This window comes from Fusarium verticillioides, chromosome 6 (assembly GCF_000149555.1).
Source record: "Fusarium verticillioides 7600 chromosome 6, whole genome shotgun sequence".
In the NCBI taxonomy this organism is placed as follows: Eukaryota; Fungi; Ascomycota; class Sordariomycetes; order Hypocreales; family Nectriaceae; genus Fusarium; species Fusarium verticillioides.
This window is the reverse complement of record NC_031680.1, coordinates 1,627,242-1,641,933: the sequence shown is the minus strand read 5'-3', so window position 1 is coordinate 1,641,933 and position 14,692 is coordinate 1,627,242. Positions and strand designations below refer to the sequence as shown.

Here is a 14,692-nt window from a genome sequence, read left to right as displayed (position 1 = left end):
TCCTAACTACCTAATGCTACGTACGCTACAGTGGATGCCCATTCAAGTCGGGCGGGAATATTCCATGGATCCAATCCTTCTATGGGTTTGTAGGAAGAAGGAATTGGCAATTGCTACGTGTACGAGGCTTAGCTTTGTTGAGCCGTCTCGGGACCTACGAGTCAGTTGGAGCCTGAGGGATCATGTTTCATGAGTCTTGTAAGAGGCTACACTGATCAAGAGATATCAGACAGGGTGAAGATTTTTGTGTAACATTAGAGGATTGAGTTTTGTCGTTTTTGTACTGTAAAGTGTTTCTCTTCTTGTTGTTCTGTCATCAAAGTATCAACATGACAGAACAACAAGCACAGACATCCCGTCCACCATAGACTCTCTTATAGCATAACTTCCTGGGGCATTGGTACTTTGCGTGTGACTTTGCATGTGATTTCTTACTAGAAAGAAGTCTAAACTTCTTCCCACAAAGCGAGCATGATATGGGAATGAATCAAATCTTAAATTAGTATATTAATTAGCGATGGCTCATAGTGACAAACGGAGTGAGTGAGTGAGTGAGTGACAGAAGTTGTGGATAGAAGAACAGAACTTACGGGACGAGTCCGTGGTGCCACGCCTTCTTCTGGGTTTCATCCAGTGAGACTCTGCAAAGGTTCAGTTGATCCTCTGGAGTCTCGGCGGGTTCGTGCTCATAGTCTTCTATCCACACGCAGACAGGCTTCAGTCGCCGCACTTCGGCCTGTAGACAGCGTAACTCCCAGCTGTCCATGTCTCTCTTGACAGTCTTAGCCCCCGCCCTGATCTTGTTGTACTTGATCTGGTCGTAGCACTGGAAAGCAATGGGGCCTATCACCTCCGGATCAGCTGGCCGGACCCTTCCGTTCTCAGACTTGATGGACCAATACCGTTCCATCAGTCTCGGGTCCCAGAGGCAGTCGAATGTCACAGGGTGGGCTCCGATAGTCCGTACGACCCTCTCGAAGGCCATCTTGCAGTCAGGACACCAGTCAATGGCAATTACGATGACACTGACTGGCTCGCACTTCTTCTGGAGGAGGAACCTGGCAAAACCGATGAAGGACTTGGCCAACTTGCATGTCCATCTCTCCTGGTGCCGGGAGTGGCCACAAGGAGCGAAGAGAAGATGACGGTCTTGACACATCTTATTAGTATAATCTGTAAAGGGAAAGCAAAAGCTGAAGAAGATGGAAAATGAAATCAAGGCTTGCCTCGAAATTGGTTGTAAGTATGTTGTAGTGTCGGAGAATTAGAATGTTGGGATGTTGGGATGTTGGAATGTTTGTATAGTAGGTATCAAGACCAAACGATTGTGATTATGATGTTTGAAACCCCGAGTTGGTGTTTTTGATCGTGATGGAAAGTTGAGAATGATGAGGAAAGGAGAAGAGTCTGGGTAGAGAAGAGGTCACATATTTATACCAAAATCTTGGAGGCAATAGCAGTCATGAACCGTATTCGGACTCTGGCTGGACATATGCTTGTTCTCCAGTGTTCAGGGGGACAGGGCAGAAAATGACAAGAGACAACTGAAGGGCACCATCATTAATGCAAGTTGCCGAAGGGTATGCACTTGGTTCAATGCACAGAGCCACGGGAAGTGTTGTTGGGAGCTAATATATGGAGGAGAATGGGAGCTATCACAATACTATAGCCAATGAGTCTAACGAGATTTCCCACATATGATCCATTGAATAACGCTTTGACCAGAGAACAAGCATACTCATACTCTGAACAAGCCAAAGGGCAAAGGAGGTGAAGGGCGAACAATATATCAACCAGCTGTTCAGTGTCTGAACAGTGAAAGTGAAAGAGAAGGTCATTAAAAGGGAAGGGTTCAAGTGTGACATAGTTGTCAAAGATGGTAATTATTATGTATGGTATCAGTCAACAAACGGAACGAACAAACAAGCAAACAAAAACGGCTCACGGCTTAAAAACAGATCACAGCTTCGCACCCTTCTCTCCGCCATCCTGCTTAAGTCGAACAACACCCTGAACATAGTTAGCACAACTCACGTCACTCAAATCAGATCACAGTCAAGACTCACCTCTTGGAAACACGTCGCTAGCAACGCCCCGTCCTTACCAAATATCTTCTGTGTAACAACACCCCTGCCATCTCCCGCCCACGGACTCTCCATCTCCGTAAACATCCACTCGTCCGCCTTGACTGCCATTGGCTCGTGGAAGTAGATGCTATGATCCAGACTCACCAGCATTCCCACCTGTGCCCGCCCCTTCCAGTCCTCCACGTTGCTGCCCATGCCTTCAAACTCGCACAGGCTCTTGACCTGCTCCTGGGTCTTCTCATCCAGCGAGGGCACCTCTTCTGGGGAGAACGGGAAGCGCCACAGTCCGTGGAGGCGGGAGACTGTGCCGATGAAGTAGCTGTCTGACATGTAGGCCAAGGCGTTGAGATGTGCCTGGTGGCCACCACCAGCTGAGATCTTTTGCCGCGAGCGCATCCACTGTCTGCTCTTGCGGTCCTGTGGCTTGCAGTTTGGGTCCTGGGCGCCCAATACTTCAATTCTGTGGCTCTGGAACGGCCCAGTCCTTGCCCACTCTGGCTCGCCATCCCAGTCATCCGTGGGCGGGCTCACATCCTTGGGCAGGCTTGCCGCATGGCTGACCTCCCGTCGCTTCTTCTCAGGAGGTGTCTCACGCACGAAACTGATGGTGGTGGTAAAGATGCACGCGCCCTTTTGCCGCGCTTGGACCGTGCGTGTTGAGTACGAGCGTCCGTCGCGTACACGCTCAACGTGGTAGAGAATGGGTATCTCAGAGTTGCCCGCGAGCAGGAAGTAGCAGTGGCATGAGTGTACTAGGAACGTCTCTGGGACGGTCTTTTGCGCGGCAGCAAGACATTGTGCAATGACAGCACCTCCATAGATACCGCGAGCACCAGGAGGATGCCATTGAGGTTGTGTGTTTGTAAAGATGTCCTGTGACCAGTCAGTAACGCTGACTGATTATTTGTATTGATACCATGCAGTGAGAGCAGTATCACATATCATTCATTGATATCCATATACATAGCTGTGCCATTGACGCAACTGAAGTAGGTGATGAAAAAAAGAGGCACAACTTACAGGGCCTAGAACCTTGATCTCTGTGACGTCCAATACATTCTCAATCAGAGACTTGCTCTCATCGTGCTCTGGTGGTCGCAGTAGAGTCGGTCTAGCGTGGTCCTCAATGACTGTCATTTCGCTATTCTGCTCCAATTGAATGCGCTGTATTACTGTTGGGTGATGCTGGAAAGAAGTTGTGGATACTCAGGAATAGTAAATAGGTACGGAGTAGTAGAGGCAGACACTATCTTTAAGGAGAAGGATGATGTATTTAGAGGCCGAGCTTTCATGTGCTGCCTCACTACGAGCTCCCTACCTACCTTATAATAAGGTACCTTAGAGGCCCTTAGAGGCTTAGTCTACGTAAACTTGCCCCTGATGAGTTTAAGGTTGGGCCTTTTTTTACCGAGGTTCGGAGTCGGAGCCGAATCTACCTCGTTATCGGCCACTCAGAGGCCGGCAGAGCACAGTTAACCAAGTTACGGATACCGTATTCTCCGTTCCGGGAATTACAGCGAGCGATGGGGATGCGTTGCAACTTGTACTTCAAGCTTCCAGAACTCTACCAGCTAACTTACTTTAGATTATCTAAACAACTCCCCTCCCTACCATCGCAATAGCTACATTTCTCACGTCTCTCAACCCTCTCTCTTTTTCGTGTAATTAACAATTTAATAATCAATGGATATATCACCGAATCGTATCCTCATCCACATGGTCTTCATAAATTGGTTCCAACCCCTCCCACGCAACTTGGGGATCACCGTTTGGACCGGCCTTCTCGCGTCGCTCCCAGTATTTGCCAGTAAATTGCCAATACTCCTCTCCCGTGATCTCGCAGCGCGCCTTTCGAAACCACGCTGGCACAAACTCCTCGCCACGCTCTTCTCGGAGACGCCGGCGCGCTCGTTGAGCATTCTCCAGTCGATTCTTCTCATCAGCAGCAAAATCGTACTCCCCATCCTCCATCGCCCGCTGATCAGGTCGAAGGCGAGAGTCAGTAGGTGGAAGCCATGGTCGGAGCTTGTCATCGATATGGTTGAAAGTCAAGACGAATGGTGTCAGGTTGAAAGGTATGCCAGTTGGCCGCTCATTCGCCTTCCAGATGAGATACGCACGGTTGGGGTCTGTAAGACCACCGTGGGCCATGTCACCGCCGCTCTCCTTAGGTTCATCCACAGCTGCTTCGTACCCTGGGGTTAGGCGAGCGTACAGCTTCGAGTTCCAGCGACCACCAAGACTGACGCGAACCTTTCCAGTTGCATCAGTAACCTTTCCAGATACTTGATATGCGCTCGATGCCTTCCAGCCACGTGGTTTGAACTCAACGTGAGCCACCTCGCCCGTTGTCCAGTTCTTGATCTCCATGACACCATAGTTGTCGACCGTCGGATTTCCAGTGATGATACCAATGACAGACGATGTAACCTTTTTCCATGTGTAAAGCTCCTCCTTTCCTCCAGCGGTAGGCCGAAGCTTGAGGAACCATGTACCCAGCGGGTTGATGTCGAAGGATTTACCATAGAACTTCGACTTCACAGCTGATTCACCCCAATAAGACCACTTAGGTGACTCGGCGTACGCAGCGCCGACTGGAGGGTGATGGCTGACTTGCTCAATAAAGAAGCGGTAGTTCTTGTCTGGCCGCACATACTCAAACGTCTCTCCCAACAGGGGGTTGAAAGGCTTAGCCACACGACCAATAGTTGATGCGTACTCACTAGCAGCAAAAGCAGCCACATAGATAAGTCGTTCAATCGAGTCGGCTCGGTCAGCAGCCAGGTCAAGCAAATCGGCATACTCCATATCCTCTCCGGCTCGGTAGAGGAGTGAAGTTGGCTCGTTGAAAGAAACAGGCAGAGTCATCTTGGTCATGTCCTTGCCAATCATCGACTTCAGAATACCCTACTCCAGATTAGTATTGTTCGTATGTCACTTATATGTAATAAACGTACCCAGAGAGAAATCTTGGGGCGGTCATCGGCGTCCATCTTGAGCCTTGTTCGAATGCCGTTCTCGTAGCCCTTGAAAGAGGAGCTGATGTCCAGACCGCCAGAAACGACAATATCCTGGGATTTTGGCTTGACCTCCTCCGCGGGCAGTTCAGATACCTCAACCTGGCCAGCATCCACAGCGTCGAAGAACTCGTCCTCTTCTTCAGATTCACTCTCGGACAAGTCCACGATGATTGTTGGTTTCCTTCGGACGCTGTTCATCGTAGGCGATTTAGGCGGTACTGGTGACAGTTTGGTGGCCGCATCTTCAAACTTTCCTTCTTCGTCTTCCTTCTCTCTGTCGTCGCTCAATTCTTTCTCAACAATTGTGTCCTCAACACGGGGCATGGCCTCTTCTACACCGATGGGTATCCCACTTTCGATCACCTCTCTTAGCGCCCTCTTTGTTGCCTTGCGTCTCTTCTCGGCCTCTCCAACGCGAGCCTCCAGAACCTCTTGTTCACGGGCCACTTGCGCCATGCTTTCCTCCCACATACGTCTCATATTTGCCTCACGATCAAGGCGGTATTGCCAGTAGGCGTCACGGTCTTTAGAAATGCGCAGTAAGTCGGCCACCAGAGTTGATAAACTTCGAATGGCGGCATCGTATGTTCCCAGGGCCTGTGTCACGCTGTTGTCAGACAGAGGTGTGTTCGGGTTCTGGTTCAGCTCGTTGAGAAGAGCTTGGTGCACGTGAGACATTGTTTCGAGCTGGAGCTTAGCTGATTGAGCAGTAATGTTGAGTGCATCCTTAGTAGCTGTGGGTTCTTCATGGATGCTCATATCGTCGCCATAATCGTCGTCGTCATCCATATCGTTATGCGTTGGCGCTCCATTCCTGGGCGCCCGCGAGGTGCCTGCATCAGTCTCAACATCAACAAACTCATCTTCCTCAAAGCTACCGGTTGTACCAGGGCTGGCATGGTTTGGTCTCTGATCCACAGACGATATCTTGGACAGAGACCTGCTTGGAAGTTGAGAGCTATTCCTGCGTAGATCTGTGACGCTGGTGTTCTCGCTATGAGAGTCCTGGAGAGAAAGTGTACTTGGGTCGGCCTTGGCCTGCCTCAAGAGCTCCGCACCTCGAGCTGCCCGCTTCTCTTCCTCCTTAGCCTGGTCCTTGGACCACTGGATGGAGTTATTGAGAGCCCAGAACCATCGCTTGGCCTCAACCTCATGGTTGGCTTTAAGGGTATATTTGACAGAGGATTTGCCATGGATTTCGAATTTTGTCTTTTCATCAGGACTCATGTGGAGTTTCGCGATACGCATGTTTATGGCACCTCGGCATGCGGAGCCTGCATCGTCTTGGTGCTTGTAGTAGCTGAGAACGCCGTCCTCAAGCACAAACCATCGCAGTTGGTAGCCCTTCCTGTAGTTGGTCCATTTCTTGAGATACCCCTTCATCTCACGAGCCTCTCGGCCGGCTAGAGGATCACTGGAAGCAGAACCTGCCGTGCCCTGGGAAGCGGCCTGCCCCAGCACGGCTTTCTCCTGGATTCCACGCTGGGCAGCCACAGCTGCTGGAGACTTTTTGAGGATGGCCTTTGTAGCATCGTCGTTTGTAACGGATTGAGGCAGCTTGCCCTTTCGATCGCGACGGAAGGGGTCGGCACCATGCAGAAGCAGAACCTGGATGAGGTTGGTGTTTTTCTTTCTTGCAGCTTCGTGAAGCAACGTGCCTCCAGTCTGGACTGTGAATGGTTCGGATGCGAACTCGGGGCTATTGATGTCGAGGACGGTCTTGACTCGGTGCTCCTCGAGAACACCAGCGAGTGCGCCATAATTGCCCCGCGCAATCAGCTCTTGGACTTGCTTGACCTTGGCCTCGGCGAAAAGCGATCGTGAGAGTTGCAGCAGCTGGAAGATCTCGGGGTTTCGTGCGACGTCGAGTGGCAGTTTGCCTTGGGCGTTGGCAATAGCATCGTTGATATCCTTTTGCTCGAGAAGAAGCTTCACGACTGTGGTGCGGCCCTGGATTGCAGCCAGGTGAAGCGGGGTGTTGCCATCCTTGTCGCGGGCATTCACATCGATCGATCCCTGTCCCTCGGACAAAACGTATTCAATGACAGGGAATTCGGCACACTGGATCGCTAGGTGAAGGATTGTGGTATCGTCGAGAGCGCTTGCTGCAGAAGCGCCCACTGATGAGATGCTCGCTCGCGGGGCATTCTCAGCTGTCTCGCGAATGGCACGTGAAATGGATGAGGTGTCGCCGCTTCGGAGTGCCTCGACGAACCTGAACTTTCGAACGGACTGCTCGAGGCTTGCAGTGCTCTTCTCGGCAGAGGGTGATGAGAGGAACTGCTGGGACTTTGATTGAGAAGCTGTAGGCGAGAGGCCAGCCGAGGAGACGGACTGCTTGGCCCCGTGGCCTCGCGGGGTCTGCTGGTGCGCCATGGGGTTGATTGGGTTTGAGGATGAGGGAGTTCTCCGAAGCCTCCCGTCTTCGGAACCGGACTCTTCGTCGCGAGTATTGTTGCGCCGCAAAAGAGAAAGAGCGGCGGCGGATTTGGACCGCTTGTGGGTGCTGAAGATGAAAAGATAAACAGCGGTCAGTAGGTGGAACGACTTTTGATGCTGGGGGGTTGGTCAAGCAGTAGAGGGGAAGCTAAGTTTAAGTACGAAGCGAAGCATGTGTGATGTGGCCCAGTTGCGACTCCATTGCATCTACTGCATCTGGTGTGCGCGCATATGCAGCGGTAATTGCGAGCCAATCTGACAATACAGCGACTCTCTTGGTGCTGTAAATGCCGAGCAACAATAGTAATTATCACTATCACTTGGAAACTCACCCGTCACCGGCGTCAGACATCTTGGCCAACGTCTACCAATAGATCGAGCTCCCCCCCCAAAGTTACTGTACTGGATGTATATTGAGTCGAGGCGGGGAACAAGAGAAAAATAGGGGCCAAACACTGGATTTGCAACAAGGAAGGGCGCTGCAGTAGGTAGGTAGGTATCGTGTACAGGGGTCGTGCTGGTCAATGCCAAGCAGTTGTGAATACTGAGCTTTGGTGTTGCTGTTGGCGAGGGGAAAGGGGGGGAACTTATGCTGGTAGCCAAGTTGCAAGGAAAACAGAAGCGGCCGGATTTAGATGATGCGGTTGATGGGATGAATTCGTCACAACAGAGCTGATCAGCCAAAAATCCAAGGTTACCTACTAGGTAAAGTAAGTAGGTTGCGGCCTTACTGTACTAAGGTACAGCCCAGAGAAAGGATATTGTGCCTTAGCAACAGCGCTGTAACCGGTCATGGAGGGGCCCTTTTGGAGCTTCACGCCAGGTGGGGAATCTAACCTAGTCTAAGCTTGTTGAAGTGGACAGGCGATGAATATGTAGTCCAGGGGGCACTGCCACTATCGTGACAACCTTCAGGTTCTACCAAAACAACCTGATAAGTTGAATCCGAGGTCCCTGTAATCTCCAATGTAACATATGCCATATGTACATCGCTTAACCTGGCACAGCTGAGCATTCGTCACCATTCGGAGATTTCATACCGTTGCTACCTCACCTCGTCCTCACTTGGGCTCTGTCACTCTGTATGAGGTGCTGCCTCTAATGGGAGCTTCTCCTCATATCCCTTCCGTCCAATGACGTCTTCCCCTCGAACCAATCAATCAATCAAGCTTTACCGTGACAACAACCGGGTTCCTTTGTTAGCTCCGAAGAGGCTCGAGCCTCCAAGATCAATCCGCCCGCCACCAGGAATAATGACTAAACCGCTAAGTAAATCAGGCAAGCCTTTGAGTTTGACGTCGCCAAGGTAACTTTAGTTATTAATCAACACTGCTCAGAAGCTTTGCCATTCCATAATCAGAGGCACGCGAAACTGAACAGACCTTGTTGTTTATATTTACCCTGCCTTGAACGTGTTTGATGTAGCCATGAGGCACACCCAACGATCCAGCACAGATTGAGATATAGCGGCAGCCGCTGACGTATCATTCTGCATTAAAAAATATCCCTATTTTGACACTGAAGCGCCCATCAGATAACAAGTGTCACCAAAGCGCATATAGGCTATACTGCAGAGCAGAATTCGATTGATCAGCAAACAACGTTGCAATATTATACTTAGGAACAGTTCGTTAGGTACAGAGCATGAACCATTTATGGCGTTTCAGGTCATGAGATAATCTACATAGTTGGACTCCATGTATCCAATATCATTGAGTTCTAACCGTAACATTTATATGTATTTGTTCTATACACATTAACATAAAATAGGATGGCATGAAATTGTAAAGGCCACTGACCTCTACATTAAGAAGGTACAATCAAAAGAATCTTGACCTTGGGGACAAGAGAAGAAAGGGGAGCGATCAAAGAAGGTCTAAGTAAGGAGTGTATCTCTCGCTACAGCGCAAACGCCTGGAAGAGCACCATCCCGGCCATTAAGGTCAAACCCACTGCGAGAGAAGAGGCTCCGGCAGTAGCGGGAGTGATCGGAGCCGGAGCATAGGATGGGGCCGACGCCGGTACTGATGTGTAGCCAGCGGTAGGTGCGGCAACACCGGAGGACTGCTGATGCGTGGGCTTAGCCTGCTCGAAAACTCCGGGCTTAGCAGCTGTCTTGAGCGTAACAGGAGGGACAGCAACGCTGGTGTAGACCGTGCCGTTGTAATAAAAATGAGCCTCCTTAGTGGCCATCTTGGGCATCTCAGGCACAGGCTTGTAGATCTTGATGGGCTGAGTTTGCTGCGCAGGCACAGTAGCTGTGGTCCACGAAGCGATCTCCGTGGTGATGGCGCCGACGACACAGTCGGGAGTACCGGGAGCACAGTGGCTGATGGTGTTGACCTGGCTTGTGTAGAGAGTCTTGATCTCATGGTTGTAAGGGACATCAGTGGGAGTAGGCTTGCTAACCTCTGTCACAGGGCAGATAGTGGTGTAGACAGGGATGGTCTCAGTGGTAACAGATCCATAGGGGCAGTCCACAACTTCAGGAGGACAACTGGTGACGGTGTGGACACTTGTGGTGTAGACAGTCTTGGTCTCGTACTGAGACGGCACAGCGTAGTTAGTGGGCTTGGCCTTACCAGTAACGGGGCAGACAGTGGTATACAGAGGGATGGTCTCGGTGACCACGTAACCATCCACCGCAGTGTGGACTCGGGTTGTGCAGACAGTGCTGGTGGTCATGCTGACAGCATAAGTGTCGTCAGGGTACTTGGTGTAAACAGGCGATCCCTTGGTAATAGTTGCAGTGCCAGAGGGGATAAGGGTCGTAGGGTTGCTATACTTCTGAGTAAAAGAGGGAGCACCATAGGTGGTGTTCCAGCCCTTGAAGGTGCTAAAAGTAGTCTCAGCAGTGGCAGACTCAGTTTCCTGAGCAGAATCTGTAGTCTTGACAGTTCCGGTGATTGTGTTACTCTCGAGAGTGGAATCAGTGGTCGCGGTGGCGGCATCCTCAGTGATGGCAGACGAATCACTAGTAGCTGTGGTATCGACTGTGGTAGACGCAGTACCAGTACTCAAGACACTACCAGTTGCAGAGGTCTCAGCGGCGTCAGCTGAAGAATCAGTAGCAGTGGCAGATGTTTCAGAAGCGGTAGTGTCAGTCACAGAACCAGAAACATTTGTGGCAGAGCTATCGGTTGTCTCGGTTGCTGAAGAAGCATCAGATGTAGCAGAGGTAACCAGTGTTGATATGCCACCAGTAGCTGCGGAGGTATTAGAGCTGACTGTAGGATCCTCAGTGGAAGAAACACCAGAGGCTACAGTAGTATCTACAGTCGTCAACCCACTGGTTGTAGCAGTTTCCGTAGAAGAAGTGCCAGTTGAAGAAACATCAGTGGAGGAAACATCAGATGAAGAAGCATCAGATGTGATTGCTACACCAGTAGTGGTAGAGACATCGGCAGTAGTTGTGCCTGCTGTTGTAGATTCGGCGGTGGAAGTAGCCTCAGAGGTAGTGGCCAAGGCAGTGGTGGTTGTAACAGGAACAGGGTCACAACCATACTTCAGGGCATCCATGACATGCTCATTATAGTTCTTTCCGTCGATCTCGTTGCCAGCGCCACGAGTCAAGTCCCAGAGAGAGATACCAGCGAAGTGAGTCTTGTCCTTGAGAGCACAGACGAGATCCTTCATGGCTTCCGGCTCGAGATAACCTCCGCCTGGAGCAGCAGCAGCGCTAGCAGGCAGACCAACATAGAGCTTGGCGTTCTGACTGCATGCACTGTCTTCGACAATGTCCTCCCAGTCATCGTAATTGAATCTATCCCATGAAACGGAGGGGTCGGGGATAGCATCACAGCCAGGGTTGTTGTAGAACTGAATGAAGAGGGCGTCGAACTTGGCCTGGTTGATCATGTCTTTCATGTAGAAGTATTGGTTGCTGGTAGGGCACTGGGGCGCGCCGGTAATGATGACATCGCTGTTTAATCGGCGAAGCTCGTTGATCATGGCGATATAGGGGCCGTTGGCTGATGGTTGTTAGTTGGTACTAAGGCCTTGAAGATGTAGGTCATCACGTACGGAGGTCATGCTCGATATCAAAGTCGAAACCATCAACAGCAGGACGGGCTGTGCCATCGTCACTGTCGAAAGGACGAGGACCATCCCAGGTTTGATCGTAAGGACCGAATGCCTTGTACAGGAAGTCGGCGAAATCAACGCCCTTGTCATCAGTGGTCACCTTGTAGTTGCTTCCAGCTTCGTTGTAGACTCCACCAATGCTCAGAAGAACCTTAACTCCACGCTCCTGGCAGTATGGAATGCCCTCTTTGATAGTGTAGCATTCACTGAGAAGTGATGAGGCAACTCCTTCTTTGTTACTGTAGACACCAGCCGCACAGTGTCCGGCAAAGTTGGTACCAGGATAGCCAGACTCTGTATTTTCGGGTGCCTGGTTCACGAAAGACAGAGTAACGTACTCGGGGGCGGAATCACAGTAGGACTTGAGTGAATCGGATCCAAGTTGACCCTACAGAGGTTGGTCAGTTGGTTATCTCCAAGACTATAAGTTGAACAAACCCAGTATCCATTGAGTCCCAGGGAGAGACCAGAGCCACCCGGAAAAGAGATAGAAGACATTATCACGAGATGAGTGACTGAAAGACTGTAAAAGACTGTAAAAGACCGAAGGCTGTAAAAGACTGTAATGTGGCCTAGGCCGTTAAAGACTGTGTTATGATACGATTATCAAAGAAAGGACGCAAACCAAAGTTTGCAATAAGGCCTGGGACCGAGCCGTCTTGAATTTACTGTCAACGGAGTTGATGGGAAAGACAGAGAAATATCGGGGAGGAGAGGGAAAGCCATCTATTATGGAGGGAACTACCACTCGGAAATTTCTGCCTAGACACATCTCATGACGGCCAGAGCCATCTCAGCTGTTGGTTCCCAGCCATTTGAACCGGTGGTTACCTATCTAGGACATAGTAAGGAGTCTTGTCGCTAGAAGAGAACCATTTACACTTAGACCCCGGGGTTTGTCGATGGGGTACGGCGAAATCGGCCACATCGTGCAAAGTAATCTCCTCCATTGGACAGCAGAAGAAGGCTCTTTCTGGAAACTCTTGCAGTTCGGACACCTGAAGGAGGCTATCGATTTCAGGAACTGGCTAAGCGTTGGTCGAGAGTGGACTTGGGCGGCTGAGGGACTATCGAAAATGGGCGTCTGAGCCGCGTAGCCGATGCGCCAAGGTGAGAATGGGGATGGTGATAAGGTAGACTCAGCCGCTAAGCTGCGTTTATGGTGTCATTATACCACGCTATGATTGATATGGGAAACGGTTCAAAGCGGGCATTATGGAAATTGTATCTTGGCAGGCCAATGATTCCCATCTAAGGCTGATGATATGGAGATGGTTGATGTTCGTTTGGAGACGGCGCCAACATCAAGGTGTCTGGTCACTACGGTGAAGATGTAAGTCTTGGGGGGTAGTGTGGATCGGGATAGGGAATTGACTCGGTTCGATTATCTCCGAGTATGCATGTTTAGAGTGTCGTTGGTCCGAATACCTACCTACGCAGTTGATAGTCTGGTCGAGGGCCTAGCACAGTGTCCATGGAAGTGAGTCCGCAGTGATAGGCTCTGTTAGCAAGATTTTCACAAGTATCACTTTGCCTCTGTCTTTAGATGATGAATGAACTTGAGTCATTTCAACTGACTTTTCAGCAAAATATCTCAGTGTGATGAAAGAAACTGAGAGGGGCTGTCACTCGATGTTGGTATCTACCCCTGTTACACGTGGAGTCGTGAAAGACTAAGCGATAGAGCTAGTGGTTCCTGCATCTGAATCGACCAATAGCGTGTTGTGTTTGCTTTGATCAACACGCTGTAGGGCTAATCTTTTAGCGCGACTACTCACCTCGCCAGTCCGTCACCGCTCCTGATTTCCACTTTGAGCAAACCCCTGATACATCCGGAGGTTTTGGCCAGTAGGTAGTTTAATCACAGAAGTGACGGCGTATGCCTTAGAGACTTGGCAGTGGTGAAGCGTGAAGCGTGAAGCGTGAAGCGTGAAGCGTGAACCCCTGACGATAATGATGATGATGAGAAGGGTTCAGGCTTGACATCTAGGTACCTACCACGTTGGGAGATTGCCGATCCGGGGTGAGTCCCTGCCTTTGATCGACATTTTTCGCTTTCTTCCGAGTGGTGTTGAGCTGTCAATGGCATCAAATTACTGTCACTGAGGTACCTATGTAGCCAGATGAAAACAGTTTTTAGAGAGAGTGGCTGGCTTAATAGCTGTGAAAAGGAGTCAAATAATCTTCCGAAGCGTCGTCAGCTTATTAACCTCGAGTGTGGCTTTCTCTTCTCTTTCTTTTTGATGAGCCTAGAACCTATAGCCTCGTCTTTCAACCATACGCTAACCATCTTGTCAGCTAAAATTATAGTCTAAAAGTATCTAAACACCCTACCCTATAGGAGCTTAATTACTTTAATAGTAATAACTTTATATATATATAATTAATTTAATTTAAATCTAATAATAATATACTATATATTATTTTAATTACTAGATTTTTCTCTTTAATATTTTATATACTAACCCTATGCCTAAATATAAGCATTAAGTTAATAAGGAAGTAAGTTAATTAGGCAATTAATCTGCTTTAATATTATTACTACTTACACTAACTTAATATATTTAATTAACTTTACTTAATTAGACTTATTATTTTTTATAAGCTTTAATTAGAGGAATATTTTCTTAATATTAAGTATTAAGCTTTAATTACTTCTAAATATACTTTATTAAGTTAAGATCTAGACTATAAGTAGGCTAATTAATCTAGGATATTTTATATTCTAATAGCTAGTTTATTATAAACTTTAAGGTATATATATAGGCATTATTTTATTAAAAATAGTAAAAACTAGTCTAGATAGAAAGTAAACCTTCTATTAATGTCTCTTAATAACTTAAGGAAGTATATCCTTTTCTTTTAGTAATCTAATTATAGATTATAATAATAATATTAGATTTATTACCTTTCTAGATTACTCCTTAAACTATAATTAATAATTATAACTTTCTATAAACTATTATATTAACTAATTCTTTTATAAACTTTTTATAAGGCTGAATAAAGACCTAGCTATATTTATAATTTAGTTATAATTAAATTAATAATTTATTACTAAAA

General features: G+C 48.7%; 5 protein-coding genes across 9 annotated transcripts in view; 1 reads left to right on the top strand and 4 right to left on the bottom strand.

The window, feature by feature from the left end:
- FVEG_02269 (palmitoyl-CoA hydrolase) overlaps window positions 1–132 on the top strand; it is a gene marked incomplete at both ends in the record, with an annotated part of 912 nt that extends 780 nt beyond the window's left edge. Inside the window, one exon of the mRNA XM_018889482.1 lies at window positions 94–132. Coding sequence (XP_018745636.1) covers window positions 94–132 — 39 coding nt within the window. The remainder of the gene's footprint in view (window positions 1–93) is intronic.
- Window positions 133–586: 454 nt separating this feature from the next.
- Window positions 587–1,159, bottom strand: FVEG_02270 (hypothetical protein; the record flags this gene model as incomplete). Its single annotated transcript, XM_018889483.1, has 1 exon — window positions 587–1,159. The coding sequence occupies one exon, from the start codon at window positions 1,157–1,159 to the stop codon at window positions 587–589; it is 573 nt and encodes a 190-aa protein (XP_018745637.1).
- Window positions 1,160–1,801: 642 nt separating this feature from the next.
- On the bottom strand, window positions 1,802–3,410 carry FVEG_02271 (palmitoyl-CoA hydrolase). Its single transcript, XM_018889484.1, has 3 exons — window positions 3,108–3,410; window positions 2,067–2,960; window positions 1,802–2,010 (listed from the first exon to the last, which is right to left on the bottom strand). The coding sequence occupies exons 1-3, from the start codon at window positions 3,222–3,224 to the stop codon at window positions 1,960–1,962; spliced, it is 1,062 nt and encodes a 353-aa protein (XP_018745638.1). The 5' UTR covers window positions 3,225–3,410; the 3' UTR covers window positions 1,802–1,959.
- Window positions 3,411–3,591: 181 nt separating this feature from the next.
- On the bottom strand, window positions 3,592–8,423 carry FVEG_02272 (hypothetical protein). Of its 2 annotated transcripts, XM_018889485.1 has the most exons (3): window positions 7,879–8,423; window positions 5,045–7,613; window positions 3,592–4,994 (listed from the first exon to the last, which is right to left on the bottom strand). In XM_018889485.1, the coding sequence occupies exons 1-3, from the start codon at window positions 7,896–7,898 to the stop codon at window positions 3,780–3,782; spliced, it is 3,804 nt and encodes a 1,267-aa protein (XP_018745639.1). In that variant the 5' UTR covers window positions 7,899–8,423; the 3' UTR covers window positions 3,592–3,779. The 2 variants fall into 2 exon arrangements, with proteins under 2 accessions (XP_018745639.1, XP_018745640.1); XM_018889486.1 differs by having other exon boundaries at window positions 5,045–8,423.
- Window positions 8,424–8,927: 504 nt separating this feature from the next.
- On the bottom strand, window positions 8,928–12,914 carry FVEG_02273 (hypothetical protein; the record flags this gene model as incomplete). 4 transcript variants are annotated; one of them, XM_018889490.1, is made up of 5 exons in its annotated part: window positions 9,051–9,293; window positions 9,346–10,090; window positions 10,155–11,517; window positions 11,570–12,017; window positions 12,068–12,127. In XM_018889490.1, 4 exons carry the CDS (start codon window positions 12,125–12,127, stop codon window positions 9,961–9,963), a joined length of 2,001 nt encoding a protein of 666 aa, XP_018745644.1. In that variant the 3' UTR covers window positions 9,051–9,293; window positions 9,346–9,960. The 4 variants fall into 4 exon arrangements, with proteins under 4 accessions (XP_018745641.1, XP_018745642.1, XP_018745643.1 ...); XM_018889488.1 differs by having other exon boundaries at window positions 8,932–9,293; window positions 9,346–11,517; window positions 12,068–12,914; XM_018889489.1 differs by having other exon boundaries at window positions 8,932–10,090; window positions 12,068–12,914.
- Window positions 12,915–14,692: the final 1,778 nt, after the last annotated feature.

Excerpts from the sequence above, each read along its gene's own strand:
- FVEG_02271 (XM_018889484.1), bottom strand. The coding sequence starts at position 3,224 with ATGACAGTCATTGAGGACCACGCTAGACCGACTCTACTGCGACCACCA. Across the intron at positions 2,961-3,107 it reads AGATCAAGGTTCTAGGCCCT|GACATCTTTACAAACACACA; the intron begins GTAAGTTGTGCC and ends GACTGGTCACAG. Across the intron at positions 2,011-2,066 it reads TAGCGACGTGTTTCCAAGAG|GGTGTTGTTCGACTTAAGCA; the intron begins GTGAGTCTTGAC and ends AACTATGTTCAG.
- FVEG_02272 (XM_018889485.1), bottom strand. The coding sequence starts at position 7,898 with ATGTCTGACGCCGGTGACGG. Across the intron at positions 7,614-7,878 it reads ATGTCTGACGCCGGTGACGG|CACCCACAAGCGGTCCAAAT; the intron begins GTGAGTTTCCAA and ends TTTCATCTTCAG. Across the intron at positions 4,995-5,044 it reads GCCCCAAGATTTCTCTCTGG|GGTATTCTGAAGTCGATGAT; the intron begins GTACGTTTATTA and ends AATCTGGAGTAG.